This window comes from Hylobates moloch, unplaced genomic scaffold (assembly GCF_009828535.3).
Source record: "Hylobates moloch isolate HMO894 unplaced genomic scaffold, HMol_V3 SCAFFOLD_7, whole genome shotgun sequence".
Lineage (NCBI taxonomy): Eukaryota > Metazoa > Chordata > Mammalia > Primates > Hylobatidae > Hylobates > Hylobates moloch.
This window is the reverse complement of record NW_026652282.1, coordinates 93,770,192-93,783,179: the sequence shown is the minus strand read 5'-3', so window position 1 is coordinate 93,783,179 and position 12,988 is coordinate 93,770,192. Positions and strand designations below refer to the sequence as shown.

At 38.3% G+C, this 12,988-nt stretch overlaps 2 protein-coding genes across 3 annotated transcripts in view; one reads left to right on the top strand and one right to left on the bottom strand.

Annotated features, from left to right (window-relative positions):
• TRPC5 (transient receptor potential cation channel subfamily C member 5) overlaps positions 1-12,988 on the top strand; it is a 317,096-nt gene that overhangs the window by 168,923 nt on the left and 135,185 nt on the right. The window lies entirely within an intron of this gene.
• Positions 7,635-12,988, bottom strand: part of TRPC5OS (TRPC5 opposite strand) — a 36,574-nt gene continuing 31,220 nt past the window's right edge. For both annotated transcript variants that reach the window (XM_058441468.1, XM_032757490.2), the window contains exon 4: positions 7,635-8,510. In XM_058441468.1, the coding sequence (XP_058297451.1) occupies positions 7,865-8,200 (336 nt within the window). In that variant the 5' untranslated portion in view covers positions 8,201-8,510 and the 3' untranslated portion in view covers positions 7,635-7,864. The remainder of the gene's footprint in view (positions 8,511-12,988) is intronic.

Genomic DNA, 12,988 nt, shown 5'->3' with positions numbered 1-12,988 from the left:
TGCCACCACGCCCGGCTAATTTTTTGTATTTTTAGTAGAGACGGGGTTTCACCGTGGTCTCGATCTCCTGACCTCGTGATCCGCCCGCCTCGGCCTCCCAAAGTGCTGGGATTACAAGTGTGAGCCACCACGCCCGGCCTCCTTGTGTTCTTTATTCCATAATTTCTTATCATTGTTTTTACATAATATCTTTATGCTACTATATTTTCATATATTTCTCAACTATCATCCCACTAACCTGAATGTGCCACGGGGTTTTATTTCTTCTTGTTCTCTTGATTAAGCATCAGAGATTCCAACATTGTTTCCAGGGTCCATTCCTGTGTACATTGAAGTGGAATTTTTATTGTGGTAAGATATACCTAATATAAAATTTCACATTTTAACCACTTGTAAGTTTACAGTTCAGTGAAATTAAGTACATTCACATTGTGCAACCATCATCACTAGGATTCATTTTTGAAGATGCACAAGTTTTGGAGTGTCTGTTTTACTTTCAATAGTGAACCTATCTAAGTATAGTTTCATATTTCACAAGGCCACATTTTAAAAATTTATTTATTTATTTATTTACTTATTTATTTATTTTTGAGACGGAGGCTCGCTCTGTCACCCAGGCTGGAGTGCAGTGGCATAATCTCAGCTTACTGCAACCCCCAACTCCTGGGTTCAATCGATTCTCCTGCCTCAGCCTCCATAGTAGTTGGGACTACAGGCGTGCACCACCACACCCAGAAAATTTCTGTATTTTTTTTTTTTTTTTTTTTAGTAGAGATGGGGTTTTGCCATGCTGGCCAGGCCAGTCTTGAACTCCTGACCTCAAGTGATCTGCCCACCTCGGCCCCTCAAAGTGCTGGGATTACAGGCGTAAGCCACTGCACCCAGCCTATTTTTATTATTTTTAGAGACAAGGTCTCACTATGTTGCCTAGGCTGATTTCAAACTCCTGGCCTCAAACTCCTGGCCTCAAGTGATCTTCCCATCTCAGCCTCCCAAAGCGCTGGGATTACAGATGTGAGCCACCATGCCCAGCCAGTTAAATTATGTTTAATCCATAACACTGGCAAAGTAGCACCTCTTAACTATTCAATATTATGGATATTCAGCAGTAATCAAAGTAATTTCAAAAGTAAGTAATCAAAGTAATTTCAAAAGTAAATTACTTTTTGAAAAGTAATTCAAAAAGCACTCTATTTATGCAAAGATCAACAATTTTAGGCCTGGTGCTATTCACTGATATTTGTGAATCAAATAAATGAAAACCATGGTATTTAGTAGACTGAATTATTTCAATCAGATCACATCAAACTCTAGCTCCAGGTATAAAGCTGGGATAGTGAGTGACTGTCAACTTCAATGTCAATAGTGATAAAGAATATAATTCCTTAGAGCCACCAAAACTCAAATATGGCCTAAAGTTTAGTCACATAGCCAGAGACTTCAGAATCACTTGGAGATTTATATTTATATAGTTTGCTCCAAATTTTCCAAGATAAATTATCTTAGCAATGGCTATACATCAATTTTAACATAATTAGTTTCTCTTCAAACTAAGCCACACTGATTAGAAAGGCAGGCTTGAGAAATCATATATATATTAAAGTTTATACTCCAAAGGCATTGCTTCAGGAATGTAAAACATAATTTATACTCATCAAACTCTATAATCCCTTCTGAATTGTGACTTCATTTCTAGAAAAAAACTGTAATCCTTCCCAATCTGTGAATTAGAGTTTTTTAAAAATATGTGGTTTCATTGAGTCTCAAATGCATACAGCCTCTAATTTCTCTCTATTCAATTCACATGTCTAGTTTAAGGCTGAATAATCCTACCTTCTTAAACAAATCAGCAATGTCCTTTTTGGGGTTGTGTTTTTGTAATTTTAACTTTAGTGTATAAATTTAGCTCAATGATGTGAGCTACTGAGGTTCCAACAATTCAAGTGTCTGTGAGAACTTCATCTTCAAAAGTCCTTGATTTGAGGAATCAGACTGATAAGTCTCTTCAATAAATATCCAAAATCTAGTCTTAAAGAAAAATGAAACACTCACACAGTGCTTAGGGCCACAAGCATAAAAAAGTCATGATTTTGATTTTTTTAATCACATTATATAATACACTTGATTTTTGCAGTATAAACTCTTCTCATGTAGGATTGGATGAAACTAGGCAAACCAATCTTTCCTTTCGATGCAAATAAATGAATGAAACCTAACTTTATGCTTCCATTATTATTATTATTTATTTTTATTTTTATTTTTGAGACAGAGTTTCACAATGTCACCCAGGCTGGAATGCAGTGGTGCCATCTCGGCTCACTGCAACCTCCGTCTCCCAGGTTCAAGCAATCCTCCCACCTCAGCCTCCTTAGTAGCTGGAACTACAGGCATGCAACACCACGCCTGGCTAATTTTTGTATTTTTAGTAGAGACAGGTTTTACCATGTTGGCCAGCTGGTCTCAAACTCCTGACCTCAGGTGATCCACCTGCCTGGGCCTCCCAAAGTTCTTGGGTTATAGGGATAAGCCACCATGCCAGTCCTATGCTTCCATTATGTTTATGGCAAATTAACTCAGCTTTTCCATGTTAGACAAAATTTCTTAAATTCTTTGTAGGCATACAGTTTATGTGTGCTAACTCATCAAGAAAAAAACATATTAACATCTTAAGTGGGTCACACCCCAGGATCTAGTGGAACACATTTACCCTGAGGGTTACATATTGGGAGCCCCAAACCAAGAAGGAAAGGACACTTTCTTTTTTTTTCAAATGACCTTCATACCCGAAAGAAGGCTGTAGGAGAATGGACAAGAATTATTTCCCAGGAACAGAATTATTCAAAGAGAAACAGCCTCTAGATGATAATGAAATAACTGAGCTAAAAGAGAAAAGTTGTCTTTTCCACTTGATTCCATGCTTAATAACAGTCGGACTATGAGGTTCTGTCTTCAAGGATAGGTAGGATTACTTCCTCAATGTCTGTAATCAAGAATAGGACAGAGCAGATGCACTTCTTCTCCACTCTCTAGTGCCATCCCTGATGACACCTTGCTAAATCTTTTAAAGTGTGCTGTGATTCCAACTGGTGAAAAAATGAAGAAATACCCAGTACAAATAGAAATTTTCTCAATGAGTCGAGGTTTGTGGGGAAGAAGCATCAAGAACTCCGGCACCTGGGATAAGGACCCAAAGATAAGCCCATTCACATCTTAAGTTTCAAATAGACAACATGTCTTTTTAAAACTTGAGATTAAAAGCTGTATTTCACACAGAACATTTTTTTTCTCCATAAAATGAGCTGCAACAGAGTTGATTTCCAAAGCTGGAAGTTAGAGGTTTGCCTACCTTAAAAATTTAGAAGTTACAGTTTCAAGAAAGGCGTGTTCCCCCAAGTTTAAGAATAAAATTATTGGCCGGGCGCGGTGGCTCACACTTGTAATCCCAGCACTTTGGGAGGCCGAGGTGGGCGAATCACGAGGTCAGGAGATCGAGACCACGGTGAAACCCCGTCTCTACTAAAAAATACAAAAAATTAGCCGGGCATGGTGGCGGGCGCCTGTAGTCCCAGCTACTCCGAGAGGCTGAGGCAGGAGAATGGCGTAAACCCGAGGGGCGGAGCTTGCAGTGAGCCGAGATTGCGCCACTGCACTCCAGCCTGGGCGACAGAGTGAGACTCCGTCTCAAAAAAAAAAAAAAAAAAGAATAAAATTATTGGAATGAGCAGTATTTCCAGAATTTGTCATAATATAGAGGCATGTGTATTTATGTGCCTTCAACAACAGACTTTGTTAATGACACCTTTTTTTTGTTTTTTGTTTTAGACAGAGTTTCGCTTTGTTGCCCAGGATGGAGTGCAGTGGCATGATCTTGGCTCACTGCAACCTCCACCTCCCAGGTTCAAGCTATTCTCATGCCTCAACCTCCTGAGTAGCTGGGATTACAGGCACCTACCACCGTGCCGGGTGATTTTTTTGTATTTTAGTAGAGATGGGGTTTCACCATGTTGCCCAGGCTGGTCTCGAACTCCTGAGCTCAGGCAATCCGCCTGTCTTGGCCTCTCAAAGTGCTAGGATTACAGGTGTGAGCCACCGCGCCTGGCCTGTTAATGACATCTTTGATTAGAGGAATCTGAAACACTAAAGTTGTGTTTCATAACTGTGGCCCCCTTGTCCACCTTATATGAATATTTGTGGTAAACTTAAAATTATCTTTTGAGATGCCTTCAGCATTTTTCTATCTTTTTTTTTTTTTTTTTGAGACAGAGTCTCACTCTGTCGCCCACGCTGGAGTGCAGTGGCACAATCTCGGCTCATCGCAAGCTATGCCTCCCAGGTTCACACCATTCTCCTGCCTTAGCCTCCCTAGTAGCTGGGACTACAGGTGCCCGCCACCACGCCCAGTTAATTTTTTGTATTTTTAGTAGAGTCAGGGTTTCACCGTGTTAGCCAGGATGGTCTCGATCTCCTGACCTCGTGATCCACTCGCCTTGGCCTCCCAAAGTGCTGGGATTACAGGCATGAGCCACCACGTCTGGCCGCCTTTGGCATTTTTCTAGGGTCTTTAAGATGAAATTGTGACCAGGTATAAAGACTTCAGTGATTTTTCTTACCTTGTAAAATGCAGTTCCAACCTTCATAATGGCAGTCACCTCCAAGGATTATTTATTACCCTGAAGAGATGTGATATTGGAAACTGACAGTTTTATTTATCAATAGAAGTAATTCACAAATAACTAACTTCAGGAACTAGAAGTTATTTTTTCTTTCTTTAGGGATTTTCTGTTGGTTGGTTGGTTGGTTGGTTGGTTGGTTGGTTGGTTGGTTGGTTGGTTGGTTTGTGAGCTTTCTGAGGGTTAAATAGACAGAAGAAAACCAGTTTTAAATATGGGCTGGAGGGAGTAGGATCTCTGAAAAAATATAAGAAGTATTCCCAAGAGGTATCACTAAGTACATCTAGTCTATTAAGATAAGACTGTCAGTACAAAAACACAATAGTCAACTTTGATGTAAAAGAAAAATCATAAAAATCAAGTTGGATCACAGTGGGTTAATAACGTTCAGAGTTACATAACCCCCTCAGGAACAAAATCTTACCCTTAAATGGAATATAATTCATTATTTCCTGAAGGGCTTTTTCATATTGTTTCTTCTTCATTATTATTCCTACCAGAACTCAAGTAGACTCCCCAAAAGAATTCAATTTGGTAAAAAAAAAAAAAAAAATCAGCTCCAAAGAATGAAACAATAGCTGATTCCAAACTCTAACTTTGGCATGAAGTAGAATAAGAAAGCTCTTATCTCATAGAAAACAGGTGTAAAACTATTGGATAATTATTTCATGTCAAATAGACTTTCAGGTATTGTCATACAAACTTTTTGCACATGGGTGAATTTTCTTTTTAATTTTTAAGTTCTGGGGTACATTTGCAGGATGTGCAGGTTTGTTACATAGGTAAACATGTGCCTTGGTGGTTTGCTGCACTGATCAACCCATCACCTAGGTATTAAGTCCAGCATCCATTAGCTGGGAATCCGTTCCTGATGCTCTCTCTCCCCACCCCAGCCCCCAACAGGCCCCAGTGTGTGTTGCTCCCCTCCCTGTGTCCATGTGTTCTCATTGTTCAGCTCCCACTTATACGTGAGAACATGTGGCTTCTGGTTTTCTGTTCCTGCGTTAGTTTGCTGAGGGTAATAGCTTCCAACTCCATCCATGTCCCTGTAAAGGACATGATCTCGTTCCTTTTTATGGTTGCATAGTATTCTATGGTGTATATGTGCCACATTTCCTTTATCCAGTCTATCACTGATGGGCATTTGGGTTGATTCCATGTCTATGCTATTGTGAATACTGCTGCAATGAACATACGCATGCACATTTTTCAGACATTCCTGAAAAGTGATTTCATATATTCTGTCTCAATGTCAGATATGTCATGCCAAAGGCTTTGAAAACTATTATTTCATTTGTTCCTTATTATCAATGAAGGTAAGCAGAAAATTTATTAATAACCCTCATTTTGCAAATGAGAAAGGACTATGTTTAGAGATTTGTTTAAGATCATCTGACAAAGCCAGAAGTTTAACTTCAGACTCCTGGTACAACATTCTTTCTTATTATGCTCTGCTACCTTACATTGAGTGAAGTTCTTGTGGGCCCATTTGGTAGCCTCCAAATTCACCACCAGGTAATTTAAGATGACCACATGTTTTTTTGATTTGTGAATGAAAGTTTATTAGTTAAAATCTCTTGAAAGAAAACAATAAAATTGTTTAGATCAATAGCTAATACAGATTGTAAACAGTCATAAGATAATAACTAGCAGTAATCATCACACATAAGAATTTATGTAGGCACAACTCCCCACATATTTTAGCCCAAACAAATAGGGATGAAAACTTGTACTACCTAATCTAATGCCATCTACCAGCCTATGTTCCTTGATTTTCACACCTTTAAGCTTGTCTCAGAATGGTGAGCCCCTCTCTTTTCTGCCATGCTATATAATAATTGGCTTTAACACTGGTCTTAAGAAGATACAGAAAAGAGCTAATTTGCATAAAGGATCAGCCACTCACTCCATTCTCCTGGAGGAGATGCAGGATTTCAATCAGAGATATCCAATCAGTGGACTAAACTAGTTAATAATTCTCCATCTAATTGAGCTTTCAGATACATGACTTATGTCAATCGCCTACTAGCTATTTATAGCAACATCTTAGGGTTGGCTAATTTGCAGAAGACAAAAACAGGGCTTTGTTCATAAACCTGTTTAGAAACTAACTCCGTATCATGACTTTCCATCGTAAACCGTCGCATAACTGTTGACAATTTATTGATTTGCTTCTCTCTCCTGAAAACACCGTTCCCACTAGTTCTTGTTCCTAAGTATTTTCTTATTTCCTAAACATGTCTTTTCACTATTAACTCTAATTCTGTTCCATAAAGCAAACATACTTAATACAACAATCCATTCCTCAGAGCGGGGGTTATATCTTAACAATCCTTAAGCACATACAATTACAGAATCAAAGCAAACACTGGAATATACCTTATCTGGTTCCTGAGGTACCATTACAGTACAATCTGTCCAGGTGACCCAGGAAAACTAGGGTCCAACCAGCTCCACATATTATGGGGTTGTAGCATCTTCCTGCTTTGATGCCTAAGGACTATATCTAGTCCATAGATATTTAGTCCAATATGGTGAGTGTTTGTCTTTCCATTGGTGAATATTCCTTGCAGGGCTTTGCTTGGCCCTTCTATTGCTTCTCTCTTTGATTGTTTGGTATAGTGTGTCTTTTCCATTTGGGGAATAATAGTGCAAAGTAGCTGCAATGTGGTCAGAATTTGCAGGAACAGTCCTGCATTGGAACTCTTGGTCCCAGCTTTTTCAGTTTTCTCCTTGGCAACAGTCATTTGAAAACCTTTCTGCACTTTTATTATCTGGTAGATAGTACTCTTTGAAAATGATCTCCGTTAGTCTGCTATAGCATTTTTTGTCAGACACATGCTTTCTTAAATCATTGAAGGCATTGAATTAGTCCCAAATGTGATAGATTCTTCACTCTCCATCCATAAATGTAAGGAATTATTTTTTTTATTATTGTTTGAGCATGAGAGTAAATACAGGTAAAGGGAGACCTACACGGCAAAAACCAGAACTTTTTGAATAACAACAAAGAGGAAAAAAGACAAGCTTTTGCTAGAAGTAAATCAAATCTCACTTGTTATATAGGTTATTAGTAATGAAAATGTGCAGAACTGTGAGAAAACACATATTGCTAATATACAGAAAATAAGAATATATTAAAACAGAGAATGATCAGTTTTCACATCCCTGGGGGCGGGTGCAGAAATTGGGTCTTAGTCACTTGCTAAGTCATCATTTATACCAGAGACTGTATCTTCACATAAGTTATCCATGTCTAACATAGCCTGATCTATATCAAACATTAGGTCTTCATCCTCTCTTGGTGTAAGTATTGAGTCTAAGTCTGAGAGATCAGGGAGATCTGGTAGCGAAGGCTCCTCGGGAAGAGGTGCATCTGCTTCAGTCTCTTCTGCTCTACCATTTTCTTCTACATAAGGAGCTTCTTGTACTTGTATAATGAATTGTAAAAGCTCATCAGCTATTCTTATTAACTGGGCTACACAAGCAACAAGTCCATCAATGAGTACAGGAAATGACACAGAATCCATGCCGCAGTGCTCTTCTAAATAGATAAAATATCACTAAAAGCTCTAGCAAATGGACTCTTGGTGACAATGGATAGTATAAGGGGCTAACAATGGTTCTGTGGTTGGTTTAGGCCAGAAATTAGGATGTTGATATGATTATGATGGTGATCAAGTACAGAATGAGAACAGTGGAACAATATAACTTTTTGATGATGTTGGTAAACTGCACACAGAATTTATGTATGGTACTCTTGTTTGTACTAGTGGTGAACTGCTATTATAATGACCATCAGGCGGACTGTCACAGCCAAGAGAAAACAGCAAAGCAGACCTAATAATAAAAAAGAGAGATATAAAAATTAGTATCTTTGAGCCTTTATCCATCCTACAGGCTATGGCTACTGGTTACCCCTATCAAGAATTGCTGTTAAGGTTGAAACAGTATGTCTAACTATAGCCCCTCCTTTGTTGCTGGCCTTGTGAGGCTCTACTACTTTTCTTTCCTTTGAAAACCTCATGGTCTTTATCTCTTGTTAAGAGATTTGGGAGAAAAGTGAGTTTAGGTAGTTTGTCTGTCTTTCTTGAACATCTCTTTGGAGGAAGGATATACTCACGCAGGCTCTGTCAATTATTAGCACCTTTGCCTCATTGCCATTTATATCTGGTGCTGCTGAATTCTTTCTGTGTTTCTAGGAATCCATTCATTAAAGTTTCCAGATGCCCTGCAGCCTGGGGAGTTTATGGTAAATAAAAGTCCTATATTCTCTGTATTTTGCCAAACTTTGGAGAATTTCAGTTATAAAACTAGTCCCTTGATAATTTCCTATTACTGCCCCTCTTCCATATCTAGCAGCTAGTTCTTCCAACTTTATCTAAAGCCATGGTTGTACTATTTTCATCTGCATGTCTGGTGGGCTCTGCAAACCCACTTTCTGAGTAAGTATATACTTGTGTAAGGCAATATTATTTGTTTGAAAATCTAGATATTGGCTCAATATAATCTACCTGCTACATTTGTCTGGTTTACCACTCCCCACCACATTTAAAATGAATCTGCTGAGGATGCAAGAAGTTTTTAGTATTTTGATATATCTCATATTTCTTACTCACTTGTTTATTTGATTCACAGTTTTTCCAACTCTTTCTTCTCTGCTAACCTGGTACATACATGCCCATATGCCCTGAGGTTTCACAAGCCCATCCTACAACCTTAAATTGAACTGAAAAGGGAGCTGAGTTGAAACTTAGAGTCCCTGAAGCTTCAGGATCTACATTAGTTTTGGGGGCCTAGATTATCTCCCTTCTCACTCCAAATAGATTATTCTGCTTTTCTGTTCTGGTGAGCTGACACATCTTTATAAGAATTTCTAAATTCCTTCACCAATTTATTTTCATATCTCCCCTCACCAGATTGTTTTTCCTGCAATAGTCCAGGTCTATATGGCTGATCAGTGTAGCTATATACCTTTGGCCAGTTTTTTTCTTGGGTATACCTACATGTTAAATTTCTGATTAATTCTGTAAATTGGGCTAACTTTCTTTCTCCAGCCCCAGTCAGGCTTTTCCTAGTTGAAAGTCTTAGGAAGTAGTCATCTATATAACTCCTTTAGGATTCTACCAAGTCTATTATTGCCCGGTTTTCAGCAGCTCTGACCAGAGTGCTGTGGGGCCCAGCAAGCCACAGGTTTCACTTTCAGCTGACTATAATCCTTGGATATTTATTGGAGTACAGAAAATCATCAGCCAGATGGTCTGTGATTTGCACATACAGCTTGCTGGTCTTCACAGGGCCTTTTTTGACCCTCTCAGTTATATACTATCTCTACTTAGCCTAAGTCCTATCAGATCACTACATTTTTTTTTTTGTCCAAAATCTTACCAGTAGACATGGGGTTTGCCCTGATGATGAGGGTCACAACGATAATGACCAGAAGGCACGATTTTGTTGGAGGCAATTTTCCATATGGAATATAGGAGAATGGGTACTAGAGACAGGGCAGTTTTTTTTTAATTTTATTATTATTATACTTTAGGTTTTAGGGTACACGTGCACAATGTGCAGGTTTGTTACATATGTATACATGTGCCATGTTGGTGTGCTGCACCCATTAACTCGTCATTTAGCTTTAGGTATATTTTGTTTTATTAATTCAAAGGATCTGTTTGTTTGATTTAAGAGAAAAACGTCTCATGAAAGGAAATATGGAGAGAAATCAAGGAAAGGAATGTGGCATTTATTTAGAAGATGCATCAGCTCATCAGAAGGAAAACATGGAAGAAAGATGTGTGTTAAATATTGTAAGAGAGCACTATCACATTTTTCAAAGGAAGCAATAACTACTATATGGTATATACAGCCCAAAGGCACAAGAAGATGACAGGAACACACTCACACAAAACCTACTTAACTTCTGATTTCCCATTCACCCATTTTTTTTTCTCAGCTTCTCTATCTTCCTCTGGGACTCTTTTATTCCTCCTCTTGGTCAATATGCTTCCATTTATTCACTTATGTGTTTCATTCTATTTCACACCCTCTCTATCTCCATCTACTCTTACCCTTTTCCATCATCTTTTCTTGTATCTCTCTCCTGAAACTGGGAAAAAATTGGAATAAATTATATTTGATTCATCAAATTTTTATTGTATTTATTGAGTTGTACATTACACAACCTAAACATAAAAAGCAGAGAGGTAGAACATTCCATATTTTGCTCTAAGAGAAATGTAGTTACTTATTACTTTGTGTGGCCCTTGATTTTTTTTGCAGGGCGGGGGACTCAGTCACTTTTGATGGGAAAAAAAATTAGTGACCTTGCCTTAACTTTCTTGACCCTTGTATTAGCTTTTTAAAATTTTTTATTCTCAAACCATCTCAGAACTTAGCAACTAGTGGGTGAGGAGAGGGCAAGGAGAAACTTGAAGAAACTGCTAGGTATTCCAATAATAAGAAAGATAAGAGTGTAGCATCAGCTTATGCCAGTTATGGTAATTTCCAAAGCAACCAACTCTGGACACCTTAACTAGCCTAAAGGGGTCTTTTGGATAGTTTATGCCTAGCCTTAACTCACTTTAAGGGATTTTTTATTAGCTATATCCTCTGCCTGGGATCCCTTTCTCCTTGGTGAGGGAGGAGTGGGGATTGACTTCGTGTCATTCTGATATCTACTTTAATATCATCTCCTCAGATTTCTTACCCCTCAACCTGGGTAAAGCCCCTAATCATCCCTTTCCCATTACATACAAATTTCATTTTTGCATGATGGTATCTATAACTAGCTCATATTTTCTTGTTTAATTATTTGTTTTTCTGTCTCTCACCTTACCCCCACATACATATAGACTAAAATGTAATTGTCATGAGACTAAGAAATCTGTCTGTTTTGTTTTCTGCTATATCCCCAAAGAACAGAAGAGTGCTTGCCAGCATAGTATATAATCAGTAAGTGTCTTTGAAAAAAAGAAATAATGGAAGGAGGGAGGGAGGAACAACTTTCAGCTCATTCATTCAGTAAATATTATCAAGCTTCAACCATGCATGTGGGAAACAGGGGATAGAAAAATGGACCAACTCATCAAATCATAGTTAATAAAATGAACAGGCAATCCAGAGACTGAGAGAAAATATTCACAAAATATATATCTGACAATGAACTTTCAACCAGAATATATAAAGTTCATTGTCAGATATACGTGTGTGTGTGTGTGTGTGCGTGTGTGTGTCTATATATATATATATAAAGAACCCCCACAACTCCATAATAAAAAGACAAACAACCCAGCTTAAAAATGGTCAAAAGGTCTGAACAGACAATTCAAATGAAGAGCTAATAAGCACATGAAAACATCCTCAACATTATTAGTAATCAAAGAAATGCAAATTGACATCACACTAAGATACCACAATATACTCAGTAGATTGGCTAAAATTAAAGACTGACAACATCAAATATTGACAAAGGTGTAGAGGAACCAGAATTCTCACACACATTCATACTACTGGTAGGAGTATAAAACCATATTATGTTTTTGGAAAAACATCTATCAGTTTCCTATAAAACTAAGCATGCACCTATCTATATGCCAGCAATTCCACTCCTAGGTATTTACCCAAATTAAGTGAAAGTTCACAAAGTGACTTTTACAAGAATAGCTATAGAAGTTGTATGCATAATCACCAAAAAGTAGAAAGAGCTCAGGTATCTATCAAGAAGATTATGAATAAGCAAACTGTGGCATATTCACACAATGTGATACTAATAAGCAATAAAAAGAAAGGCACTACTGATGGATAACAACATGGAGGAATAATCAACGTTATACTTAATGAAAGAAGCCAAACACAAAAGATTACATGCTGTATGATTCCATCCATCACAATTTTAGAAAATGCAAAATAATCTATGTAGAAAGAAATCAGAATAGTGGTTGCATTTATGGGAGTAGGAACTGATTGGGAAGGGGCATAAAGGAACTTTCTAGAGTGATGGTAATGATCATGTTTAGATATGGTTGTGGGTTACACAGGAGTATGCATGTGTCAAAACTCATTGAATGGTACTCTAAAGATTTGTACATTTCACTATATGTAAATTTTACTCCCCTCAAAAAAGTAACCAGGCCAGGCGCGGTGGCTCAAGCTTGTAATCCCAGCACTTTGGGAGGCCGAGGCGGGCGAATCACGAGGTCAGGAGATCGAGACCACGGTGAAACCCCGTCTCTACTAAAAATACAAAAAACTAGCCGGGCGTCGTGGTGGGCGCCTGTAGTCCCAGCTACTCAGAGAGGCTGAGGCAGGAGAATGGCGTG